General features: G+C 41.9%; 1 protein-coding gene across 4 annotated transcripts in view; it reads right to left on the bottom strand.

Moving 5' to 3' along the window:
- Positions 1-13,994, bottom strand: part of LOC121845828 (transcription elongation regulator 1-like protein) — a 218,637-nt gene that overhangs the window by 22,164 nt on the left and 182,479 nt on the right. For all 4 annotated transcript variants that reach the window (XM_042317885.1, XM_042317884.1, XM_042317882.1 and 1 more), the window contains one exon: positions 2,890-3,015. In XM_042317885.1, coding sequence (XP_042173819.1) covers positions 2,890-3,015 — 126 coding nt within the window. The remainder of the gene's footprint in view (positions 1-2,889; positions 3,016-13,994) is intronic.

Raw genomic sequence — 13,994 nt, 5'->3', positions numbered from 1 at the left:
ATGTTCCAGTTGTGTCAATATTTACTAAACACTAAACATAGTAAGGAATGAGACTAACAAATTAATATGCAGCTTAGAGTTATCTATAGTACGAGCATAGATATATGCAGTATAGAGTTATCTATAGAACGAGCATAGAGATATGCAGTATAGAGTGATCTATAGTACGAGCATAGAGATATGCAGTATAGAGTGATCTATAGTACGAGCATAGAGATATGCAGTATAGAGTTATCTATAGTACGAGCATAGAGATATGCAGTATAGAGTGATCTATAGTACGAGCATAGATATATGCAGTATAGAGTTATCTATAGAACGAGCATAGATATATGCAGTATAGAGTTATCTATAGAACGAGCATAGATATATGCAGTATAGAGTTATCTATAGTACGAGCATAGATATATGCAGTATAGAGTTATCTATAGAACGAGCATAGATATATGCAGTATAGAGTTATCTATAGTACGAGCATAGATATATGCAGTATAGAGTTATCTATAGAACGAGCATAGATATATGCAGTATAGAGTTATCTATAGAACAAGCATAGATATATGCAGTATAGAGTTATCTATAGAACGAGCATAGATATATGCAGTATAGAGTGATCTATAGAACAAGCATAGATATATGCAGTATAGAGTTATCTATAGAACAAGCATAGATATATGCAGTATAGAGTTATCTATAGAACGAGCATAGAGATATGCAGTATAGAGTTATCTATAGAACGAGCATAGATATATGCAGTATAGAGTTATCTATAGAACGAGCATAGATATATGCAGTATAGAGTTATCTATAGAACGAGCATAGATATATGCAGTATAGAGTTATCTATAGAACGAGCATAGAGATATGCAACATAAGGATGTCTATGGTAAGAGCATAGAGGTACACACCGAGTGGACAAAATATTAGGAACACCTTCCTAATATCGATTGCACCCCCTTTTGCCCTCAGAACATCCTCAATTCATCGGCGCATGGACTCTACAAGGTGTCTAAAGCATTCCACAGGGATGTTGGCCCGTGATGACTCCAATGCTTCCCTCAGTTGTGTCAAGTTGGCTGAATCAAATCAAATGTTATGAGTCACATGCACCGAATACAACAGGTGTAGACCTTACAGTGAAATGCTGAATACAACAGGTGGAGACCTTACAGTGAAATGCTGAATACAACAGGTAGACCTTACAGTGAAATGTTTACTTACGAGCCCCTAACCAACAATGCAGTTTAAAAATAATTAAATAAACTAAGATTAAGAAATAAAAGTAACAAGTATTTAAAGAGCAGCAGTAAAATAACAATAGCGAGACTATATACAGGGGGGTACCGGTACAGAGTCAATGTGCAGGGGGCACCGGTTAGTCGAGGTAATTGAGGTAATATGTTTTACAGCACTTTCCACTTGCTCAAACATGTTAAAATGTTGCACTCAAGGACTGTAGATGATGAACAAACAGATGAAATAATGTATACTGGGATGATCTGATACCTTACTAGAGTCTGAGACACGCACACACACACACACACGCACGCTCACACACACACACAATTGCACACACACACACACACACACACACACACACACACACACACACACACACACACACACACACACACACACACACACACACACACACACACACACACACCTACACACACACACACACACACACACACACATTGCACACTTGCACACACACACACACACACACACACACACACACACACACACACACACACACACACACACACTTGCACACTTGCACACTTGCACACCTACACACACACACACACACACACTTGCACACACACACACACACACACACACACACACTTGCACACTTGCACACCTACACACACACACACACACACACACCTGCACACTTACACACCTACACACACATTTGCACACACACACACAGAAACACAGTCTGTTTCTACAGTACTCATGGGAGATGCATGTACTCATAGGAGATACATGTACTCATGGGAGATGCATGTACTCATAGGATATACAGTGGGGAGAACAAGTTTCTGGTTTCTTGTTTCAGATTCTGTCTCTCACAGTTGAAGTGTTGAAAATTACAGACCTCTACGTGCTTTGTAAGTAGGGAAAACCTGCAAAATCGTCAGTTAGGCAAATACTTGTTCTCCCCACTGTATGTATACTTGACTGAGAGCGGAGTGAAGGAGGTGCTGTCTGTCACACCACAGTGATACATTTCATCTCTTTACATGCTACACTTTAAATCAATGATGGACAGATTGGTTCAGCCTTTATCCAGACATGAGGAAGGATGAAAGAAGACATAAAAGCATTTGATGTTGAGATGTCAACCTCCCCGAAAACAAAGATATAAAGGCCTATGAAGCCCACGGTACAGTAGATCTGTTCTCCTACTGTAAGAAAGAGGAACGTTTCTTACAACGAAGACATATTTTTGAGAAGGTCAAGGGTTGCGTTACGTTGAAATATATTCTTCACAGACTGTAGGACTAAACGCTTATTTCAAGCACCAACTATTCAGTCTGACGAATACAAAATGAGCCTCTACGAGTGTATTATGCGATACAATATTTAAATAAATACAGGAATATACAGTATGTACAAAAACATGAAACCGTGTGTTAATTGATATATTGATTGACTGACATATCCAACCTGATGAATTGATTGATTGATTGATTGACAGGGCCAAACCTGATGTTGAGTGATTGATTGATTGGTTGATTGATTTATTGATTGACAGGGCCACACCTGATGTTGAGTGATTGATTGATTGGTTGATTGATTGATTGATTGACAGGGCCAAACCTGATGTTGAGTGATTGATTGATTGGTTGATTGATTGATTGATTGACAGGGCCAAACCTGATGTTGAGTGGGGTCTCCAGTCTCCGGTCATGAGAGCAACACCTGGCGCTGACAGTGATGTCATCCGGGCAAACTGGGCTGGCAGCATGGGTCCCATCAGGCCCTCCCAGGTGGCACTGGATCCTGCAGGTCAAACAACAGGTTAAGTTACCAGACATATCCTGCAGGTCAAACAGGGGCAGGGTAAGTTACCAGACATATCCTGCAGGTCAAACAACAGGGACAGGGTAAGTTACCAGACATATCCTGCAGGTCAAAAAGGGGCAGGGTAAGTTACCAGACATATCCTGCAGGTCAAACAACAGGGACAGGGTAAGTTACCAGACATATCCTGCAGGTCAAACAGGGGCAGGGTAAGTTACCAGACATATCCTGCAGGTCAAACAGGGGCAGGGTTAGGCCTTAGGAGGAACGGGATCCTCAGTTGTACATTGCGTGACAATAACCATAGGAGTTATCCAGACAGAAACACACAAACAGACCGATCTGGGACCAGGCTACTGGTAAGGGATGGGGTTGGGCAGTGAGTCGGCACAAAGGCAGCCCCACTACATGAAACCCAGTCGGCCGGCACTGTGTGTGAGGCTCCTGGGAGAGACGGTGAAGTGGTTACATCAGTTAACTCTTTAGCACTCTGGATTTGATCTCAAATAGCACTTTATACCTATATAGTTCACTACTTTAGACCAGGGTACAAAGGGAAAAGGGTTCTAATTAGTATGCACACTTTGTGTTTCATTTTCTGGTTCAGATCTACTGGTTCATATCTACTGGTTCATATCTACTGGCTCATATCTACTGGTTCATATCTACTGGTTCAGATCTACTGGTTCATATCTACTGGTTCAGATCTACTGGTTCAGATCTACTGGTTTATATCTACTGGTTCCGATCTACTGGTTCAGATCTACTGGTTCATATCTACTGGCTCATATCTACTGGTTCATATCTACTGGCTCATATCTACTGGTTCATATCTACTGGCTCATATCTATTGGTTCAGATCTAATGGCTCATATCTACTGGTTCAGATCTACTGGCTCAATGTACTGGCTCATATCTACTGGCTCAATGTACAGGCTCATATCTACTGGCTCAGATCTACTGGCTCAATGTACTGGCTCATATGTACTGGCTCATATATATATACTGGCTCATATCTACTGGCTCAATGTACTGGTTCATATCTACTGGTTCAGATCTACTGGCTCAGATCTACTGGCTCAGATCTACTGGCTCAATGTACTGGCTCATATCTATTGGTTCATATCTACTGGCTCATATCTATTGGCTCAGGTCTAGTCAGGCAGGGTCTATGTAGAAGAGGGTATTTGCCTTGTTAACAGACATTATGTTTGAGGCAGATGCACACACACACACACACAGTGGACGTCTATGTTTTTTAAATATATGTCAACTCCAAATTTTGTTAGTAATGTCTTTTGGCGATGTGTCGGTCCCCAGTAAGACTAGCTGTCGTCGTTGGCGTCAGAGAACGGCCGTTATAATACATCAAATAAATACAAATCAAACGTGTTCAAAACTGTATCAGAAACGGCGTGGAAGCAATCCGTCAGTATGTCAAGTTGAGACAAGTCATGTCGTTTACAGTTAACTCACCTTTATAACCGATTATAACCAAAGATACTTACGTCACATCAACTCCATTATCTACAGTAGATTTTTATTTTGCCTTTATTTAACCAAGCAATTCATTTAGAATACATTATATATATATTTTTTTAGAATAACAACAACATATTGATTGCAGAGTTTCTTTCAAAGCAGATATATATATATATATTTTAGTAATGTCAACACAGCTCCAGGCTCATTTTGCAAAACGCAACATGTGGTCTGTTTCATATTCCACCCTTCCCGTCTGCCTGGTGAATTCTCCCTGATAAGTGCAGTTTGTTTGGAAAGGTTAATTGTGTTTGGAATAAGCCAAGGGTTGATGGAAATTACCCGAGCTCAGTTAATCCAGCTGCCTGTCTGCCCGTCTTTATGAATATGCATATTGTTTCTTTTCTGTCTGTTGTCAAAAGGCTGGAACAGACATGTGTAATGCAAATTAGTAATTTTATAACAATCGCTACAAAAACCCAGCAACAACATCATCAACAACAACAACAACAACAACAACATCATCAACAACAACAACAACAACATCATCAACAACAACAACAACAACAACAACAACATCATCAACAACAACAACAACAACATCATCAACAACATCATCAACAACATCATCAACAACATCATCAACAACAACAACAACAACATCAACAACAACAACAACATCATCAACAACAACAACATCATCAACAACAACAACAACAACAACAACAACATCATCAACAACATCATCAACAACAACAACAAAACACACTGCAATGTGGAGAAACAACATGTTTCCACAACACAAAAGTCAACATATTTCAACTTCCTGGGAACAATCAAAACATTAAATTGTACAGAGTTTGCTAATGTGGTTAAGTTGTTTAAGCTGGTGTGTGGACTGCTAAGCAATCAACCCACAGTAGTTATACAACAGCCAAGCTTTCAAGGCCTGGGATACGGTACGTTCAACGGAATGGTTGAGTGTCAAACTTATACCCCATTCAATATATGGTGTCGTTATCACTGAGGGTGACAAAAACATTAAGAACACTGTCCTAATGTTTTGTTTCACCCTGTAGGCAGGACTGGGGTTCTGAATGGAGAGGTCAGAGATTCTGTTCTGTACTAGAACCTGTAGGTAGGCAGGACTGGGGTTCTGAATGGAGAGGTCAGAGATTCTGTTCTTTACTAGAACCTGTAGGTAGGCAGGACTGGGGTCTGAATGGAGAGGACAGAGATTCTGTTCTTTTCTAGAACCTGTAGGTAGGCAGGACTGGGGTTCTGAATGGAGAGGACAGAGATTCTGTTCTTTACTAGAACCTGTAGGTAGGCAGGACTGGGGTTCTGAATGGAGAGGACAGAGATTCTGTTCTTTACTAGAACCTGTAGGTAGGCAGGACTGGGGTTCTGAATGGAGAGGACAGAGATTCTGTTCTTTTCTAGAACCTGTAGGTAACACATTATATGGTCTGTACTTGGCATGTAGGTTTCTCACTTATGGATGGCACAAACTGCATTATGGGGGAAGGGAATGGGCAGGGTTGTATGTATATTAAATACTGTGGTATTTACTATAGTTTAAAAAAAAAAGTGTAATGTCTTTTTGCGGACACTACTGTAGTATTTACTATAGTATTCTACAGTATACTGCAACATTTTATAGTAAGTACTAGACATGATCGAGGGACACTACAGTGTTCTACAGTAAATTACAGCATGCTGCAGTATTCTATAGTATGTAGTAAATTGTAATATGTTTTAATGTGGGGGTTTAACAATACATTATACCACCCCGTCAGCCATCCCATTATTTCACACTATTCACAGATGGCAAAAGCAATGCAGAAGAATAAAACCTCAAGAGTGGATATCAGTAATAACCGATTATAGCCGGGACACGTTTATTATGCTGATTCAGAAGAAGCTTCAGTCCAGCGTTTAGGCTTGGTGTGAAAACAGCCTGGTGACGACACCGTAGAGAACCATGAACAGGCTTAGTCCCGCAATCCCAAATGGCATTCTTTACCCAGAGTGCACTATGTTTGACCAAGGGGACTATCGGGCCCTATATAGAGAATAGGGTACCATTTGGCATGTGTTCTTAATCTCCTTAATTCCACTGAGAGTACTCTGTGCTCTGTAGGAAGTCTCGTCGAGGATCATGAATACCAGCGCTGTATGCACAGAGTGTGATCTGATTGACCCAATTTAACAGAACTCCCACATCAGGCTAATAGGACTATCTATGAAAGACTCACTGTCACAGTGACGGGAGTGTTCTGCATTCCAAGTGGCACCCTATTCCCTATATAGTGCACTACTTTTAACCATGTCCGATAGGGCTCAAATATATATATATATTGGGAATAGGATGCGATTTCGGACACACCCTATGAAAGTAGTCGAGAAAGTCCCTGATCCGAAAGATTATTCTTCTGAGGAGATAGCAGCAGCTATTGATGAAAGTCTGAGATGAGAGGAGGCCTTGAGACGACAGAACACCCCATCATAGATCAATACCATCTATTTTCTATTCTGATTCTATGGAACACGCCGTCATCAAGTCATCTTCACGCTCTCAAAGACCAGAGGAGAGACTTCTATCATCATGAGGCAGCGTGATGTCTGTCTCTGGCTGCATTCAGGGCGTAATATATCGAATTTAGCAGCCGCTTTCATCCAATGCGACTTACAGAGTTTGTGTACGTGCATTTTATATATCGGTTTCCCCCCACCGGGAATCGAACACACAACCGTGCCCTTGCAAACGCCTTGTTCTACCAACTGAGTCATACAGGACCACCTCATAGCATGTGGAAATCAGCCAGTCACAAACGGACTGACAGAGAGAGGAGAGATGAGAGAGGAGAGAACCCACACCCCGCTGGGAACAGCCAGGTCTTCACTACACCTCTCGCACACTATCAGATTGCCAATGTGCTGTTGGTTGTCTTGTCGTATAATCAGCCTGCGACCCAAATAGCACACTATAGTCCCTATGTAGTGTGCTACTTTTGACCAGAGCCCTATGAGCCCCAGTTAGTGGAACTGCACTATAAATAGAGAATAGGGGTCCATTTTGGACACAGACTCAATCAGAACGGAACGGTGCCACCGACCAGGAGAGATGGGTTTGGGCTTTAGAAATATAAACTCCTCATAATCTGGTTTACTTTAATACATTATTCTATTAATAGATGTAGTTCATATGTTCATAAATATTGAATGTCAAAATGCCCCTCTGTAAATACCCACCACCCTTGTAGTCAACATGTAAATACTGGTTTGCTTCCCAAATAGAACCCTATTCCCTACAAAGTGCACCACTTTTGACCAGAGCCCTATGGGACCTACAGGTTAACTATGAATATGTGAATATGTATCACCATGGGATATAACAGCAAGAGACCCCTCCTCCAGGCTTTGCTCTGTCTCTCTGAAAACAGACAGAAAAATGCAGTGTAACAATGAAGAGGAAGTACTGTATGTATTTCAGTAATCTGCTACAATTAACCCACAGGCACTTATCGTGGGCGTGTTGTACATTAGCAAAATACATAATGCAGTATTCATAAGGCCTCATTGGAATGGAATTCAAATTAAACTGAAATAAAAGCACTGAAAGAAGTTAATAATTCCAAAGTATGGCATAAAGAATAACTAGGCTGCTGCCCCATCTGGTTCTGGTAACGGTTTTCGTTGGTGGAAGAAGGAGTAGACCAAAACGCAGCATGGTAAGTGTTCATGTTGGAAATTTAATCAAAACTGAACACTAAACAAAATAACGAGCAATAACGAGAACGAAACAGTTCTGTCAGGTGATACACACAACACACAACACACAAAACAACTACCCAACTCAAGGGCGAAACCAGGCTGCCTAAGTATGGTTCTCAATCAGAGACAACGATTGACAGGCTGCCTCTGATAGGGAACCATACCAGGCCAAACACATAGAAATACAAACACAGAACAAAACATAGAATGCCCACCCCAACTCACGCCCTGACCCAACTAAAATAGAGACATAAAAAAAGGAACTAAGGTCAGGACGTGACAGTTCTTCTTTTAATCATGGAGGTACAGATTCTATATGTTAAACCTCTGTATTTCTCTCTTGTCATTTGACAAATCAACTGTCGAATGACCTCACATCACCAAGAGTAGATCTGTGAAGTTGCCACAGCTCCAACTGAAATAAGCCTGAATGTAAATTAAAACACATGCCTCGTAAATTTGCAAAAAGCATCTCCGTGTCACGGTCGTCGTAAGGAGGAGACCAAGGCACAGCGTGATATGCTTTACATACTTCTTTAATTAAGAAAGAACACTGAACAAACTAAACGAACCGTGAAGCTAATATGAGAAGTGCAGACAGGCAACTAAACATAGAATAAGAACCCACAAACACCCTATGGACCTAAATATGGTCCCCAATTAGAGACAACGATAAACAGCTGCCTCTGATTGGGAACCAATTCAGGCCACCATAGACATACATATACCTAGAATTACTAAACCCCTAGACTTACAAAAACAAGCATACCCACCCTCGTCACACCCTGACCTAACCAAGATAATAAAGAAAACAGAGATAACTGAGGTCAGGGCGTCACACCCTGACCTAACCAAGATAATAAAGAAAACAGAGATAACTAAGGTCAGGGCGTGACACTCCGACGTTTTGCACCGCTGATGTTTCTTCTCCATCTTTTAAACGAGGAAAACATTTAATCAGGGTCTTGTTGAAATACAGGCATTATAACAAACCACATTTACTAGACTGGGATACACAGTATTATCACAGATGTTCAGACTGCAGAACATCCATAGTATAATAACAGACCAAACCCACCAAACCAAAATGGAAAATGGCAACCTAAATAGGATCCCCAATCAGAGACAACGATAAACAGCTGTCTCTGATTGGGAACCAATTCAGGCCACCATAGACCTACATTTACCTAGACAATACCCCAAAACCCCATAGATATACAAAAAACCCTAGACAAGTCAAAACAAGTCACACACTGACCTAACCAAAATAATAAGGAAAACAAAGATAACTAAGGTCAGGGCTTGACACCCTGATTATAAACAACAGGAGAGACTGCCCCCTGATTATAAACAACAGGAGAGACTGCCCCCTGATTATAAACAACAGGAGAGACTGACCCCTGATTATAAACAACAGGAGAGACTGCCCCCTGATTATAAACAACCTGACCCCTGAATATAAACAACAGGAGAGACTGATTATAAACCCTGACCCCTGATTATAAACAACAGGAGAGACTGACCCCTGATTATAAACAACAGGAGAGACTGCCCCCCAACAGGAGAGACTGCCCCTGATTATAAACAACAGGAGAGACTGACCCCTGATTATAAACAACAGGAGAGACTGCCCCCTGAATATAAAAACAACAGGAGAGACTGCCCCCTGAATATAAACAACAGGAGAGACTGATTATAAACCCTGCCCCTGAATATAAACAACAGGAGAGACTGACCCCTGATTATAAACAACAGGAGAGACTGACCCCTGATTATAAACAACAGGAGAGACTGCCCCCTGAATATAAACAACAGGAGAGACTGCCCCTGAATATAAACAACAGGAGAGACTGATTATAAACCCCCCCTGAATATAAACAACAGGAGAGACTGACCCCCCCTGATTATAAACAACAGGAGAGACTGACCCCTGAATATAAACAACAGGAGACTGACTGAAATAAACAACCTGACCCCTGAATATAAACAACAGGAGAGACTGACCCCTGAATATAAACAACAGGAGAGACTGACCCAACAGGAGAGACTGATTATAAACAACAGGAGAGACTGACCCCTGAATATAAACAACAGGAGAGACTGACCCCTGATTATAAACAACAGGAGAGACTGCCCCCTGATTATAAACAACAGGAGAGACTGACCCAGGAGAGACTGACCCCTGATTATAAACAACAGGAGAGACTGCCCCTGAATTATAAACAACAGGAGAGACTGACCCCTGAATATAAACAACAGGAGAGACTGACCCCTGAATATAAACAACAGGAGAGACTGACCCCTGATTATAAACAACAGGAGAGACTGAATATAAACCCCCCCTGAATATAAACAACAGGAGAGATTATAAACAACAGGAGAGACTGACCCCTGAATATAAACAACAGGAGAGACTGACCCTGATTATAAACAACAGGAGAGACTGACCCCTGAATATAAACAACAGGAGAGACTGAACCCTGCCCCTGATTATAAACAACAGGAGAGACTGCCCCTGAATAAACAACAGGAGAGACTGCCCCCTGAATATAAACAACAGGAGAGACTGCCCCAACAGGAGAGACTGAATATAAACAACAGGAGACTGCCCCTGAGACTGCCCCTGAATATAAACAACAGGAGAGACTGCCCCCTGAATATAAACAACAGGAGAGACTGCCCCTGAATATAAACAACAGGAGAGACTGCCCCTGATTATAAACTGCCCCTGAATAAACAACAGGAGAGACTGCCCCTGAATATAAACAACAGGAGAGACTGCCCCTGAATATAAACAACAGGAGAGACTGCCCTGCCCCTGATTATAAACAACAGGAGAGACTGCCCCCTGAATATAAACAACAGGAGAGACTGACCCCTGATTATAAACAACAGGAGAGACTGACCCCTGATTATAAACAACAGGAGAGACTGACCCCTGATTATAAACAACAGGAGAGACTGCCCCTGAAAATAAACAACAGGAGAGACTGACCCCTGATTATAAACAACAGGAGAGACTGACCCCTGATTATAAACAACAGGAGAGACTGACCCCTGATTATAAACAACAGGAGAGACTGCCCCCTGATTATAAACAACAGGAGAGACTGCCCCCTGAATATAAACAACAGGAGAGACTGCCCCCTGAATATAAACAACAGGAGAGACTGCCCCTGATTATAAACAACAGGAGAAACTGGAGAGACTGCCCCTGATATAAACAACAGGAGAGACTGACTGATTATAAACAACAGGAGAGACTGCCCAGATTAAACAAAACTGACTGATTATAAACAAGAAATGTCTTCCTAAACTGTCATTTTATTCCCCTTAAAACTATAGGAGAGACTGTGAAGATAAACAACAGGAGAGACTGCCCCTGAAGTAAACAACAGGAGAGACTGACCCCTGATTATCAAAAAGGAGGTCATAGGACATTTTAAACTGGATTGCAAACAACAGGAGAGACTGACCCCTTATAAACAACAGGATGACCCCTTATAAACAAGCAAAAAGTTAAGAAGAAATTTGAATCTTGAAAATAAAGCCCTTGGAAATATTCTTAATTCAACAATATAGATAAACCCTGACCCCTCTTAAACTCAGGGCAGTGAGATTAAAAAACAGGAGAGACTGACATGAAAACAATTGAACATGTTCAATATAAACAACAGGAGAGACTGACCCCTGATTATAAACAAAGGAGAGACTGCCCTACTGAAAGTGCCCCTGAAAATAAACAGGATTGATTATTTTAAACAACAAGAACATGTTTTAGAACAGTAATGCCCCCTGAATATAAACAACAGGAGAGACTGCCCCCTCAGTAAGAAATATAAACTAACATAATTGCCATGGCTGAGCTAGATTATAAACAACAGCTATTATAAAATGGTTGCCCCTAATATAAACAACAAACACCTTAAGAAGATTTGAATAAGAAGATATTTAAACAGGAGAAACTTCCTAAGAAAAAACCTCATTAAATCTTAAGATTTTATTAACTTGAGGATATGCACTGTTCATCAAAAATCTTAGGAACTTGCTTTTCTTTCTTTTAAGCAAAAAGTTAAGAAGAAATTTGAATCTTAAAATAAAGCCCTTGTTTTGTGAATCTGGGCCCTGGGCTGTGGCTCATGTTCAAGTTCTGGAAAGTTTCAGTATTGATTATTTTAACTCATGTTTTAGAACAGTAATCTCAGTAAGAAATATGCTAACAGTTCTGGGCTGTGACTCTATGGAGTTCTGGGCTGTAAGAAGCTTTGTATATTTGAGAGTTCTGGGCTTGGCTCTATGGAGTTCTGGGCTGTGGCTCTTATGGAGTTCTGGGCTGTGGCTCTATGGAGTTCTGGGCTGTGGCTCTATGGAGTTCTGGGCTGTGGCTCTATGGAGTTCTGGGCTGTGGCTCTATGGAGTTCTGGGCTGTGGCTCTATGGAGTTCTGGGCTGTGGCTCTATGGAGTTCTGGGCTGTGGCTCTATGGAGTTATGGGCTGTGGCTCTATAGAGTTCTGGGCTGTGGCTCTATAGAGTTCTGGGCTGTGGCTCTATGGAGTTCTGGGCTGTGGCTCTATAGAGTTCTGGGCTGTGGCTCTATTCTGGGCTGTGGCTCTAGTTATGGGCTGTGGCTCTATGGAGTTATGGGCTGTGGCTCTAGTTCTGGGCTGTGGCTCTATGGAGTTCTGGGCTGTGGCTCTATGGAGTTCTGGGCTGTGGCTCTATAGAGTTCTGGGCTGTGGCTCTAGAGTTCTGGGCTGTGACTCTATAGAGTTCTGGGCTGTGGCTCTAGAGTTCTGGGCTGTGGCTCTATGGAGTTATGGGCTGTGGCTCTATAGAGTTATGGGCTGTGACTCTATAGAGTTCTGGGCTGTGGCTCTAGAGTTCTGGGCTGTGGCTCTAGAGTTCTGGACTGTGGCTCTATAGAGTTATGGGCTGTGGCTCTATGGAGTTATGGGCTGTGGCTCTAGAGTTCTGGGCTGTGGCTCTATAGAGTTATGGGCTGTGGCTCTAGAGTTCTGGACTGTGGCTCTATAGAGTTATGGGCTGTGGCTCTAGAGTTCTGGGCTGTGGCTCTATAGAGTTCTGGGCTGTGGCTCTAGAGTTCTGGGCTGTGGCTCTAGATTTCTGGGCTGTGGCTCTAGATTTCTGGGCTGTGGCTCTATAGAGTTCTGGGCTGTGGCTCTATAGAGTTCTGGGCTGTGGCTATATAGAGTTCTGGGCTGTGGCTCTAGATTTCTGGGCTGTGGCTATATAGAGTTCTGGGCTGTGGATCTGTAAACATCTGGGCTTTGGATCTGGGACCATACAGAGTGGCTAAACTAATATAAAAACTAAACAAGCTCTTTTATCCAAATCTCCCAAGGATGAGAAAAGTTAAACTGAGTTATCTTGTTTACACACTGTTGTGGAATCACAAAGCCAGACAATGTGGTTTATAAGGACATCTGCTGAGTAGATATTGTCTGCGATCCAAATTGCACCTTATTCCCTATATAGTACACTACTGTTGACCAGAGTCCTATGGTCGAGAGTAGTGCACTATATAGGGAATAGGTTGCCATTTGAGACGAAGCCTAGGTACACTGTTGTAAATAATGTAGAGTTGATTATCAGAGGACTGGGCCAAGGTGAGACAGAACTGAACAGCTGGGCCAAGGTCAACTCAGAGAGATGACGGGACCAGAGACACAATGGTAAT

The sequence above is a fragment of the Oncorhynchus tshawytscha genome, unplaced genomic scaffold (genome assembly GCF_018296145.1).
Source record: "Oncorhynchus tshawytscha isolate Ot180627B unplaced genomic scaffold, Otsh_v2.0 Un_contig_1432_pilon_pilon, whole genome shotgun sequence".
Taxonomy (NCBI): Eukaryota; Metazoa; Chordata; class Actinopteri; order Salmoniformes; family Salmonidae; genus Oncorhynchus; species Oncorhynchus tshawytscha.
The sequence above is the reverse complement of the archived record's forward strand: the minus strand, read 5'-3'. Positions and strand labels throughout refer to the sequence as shown.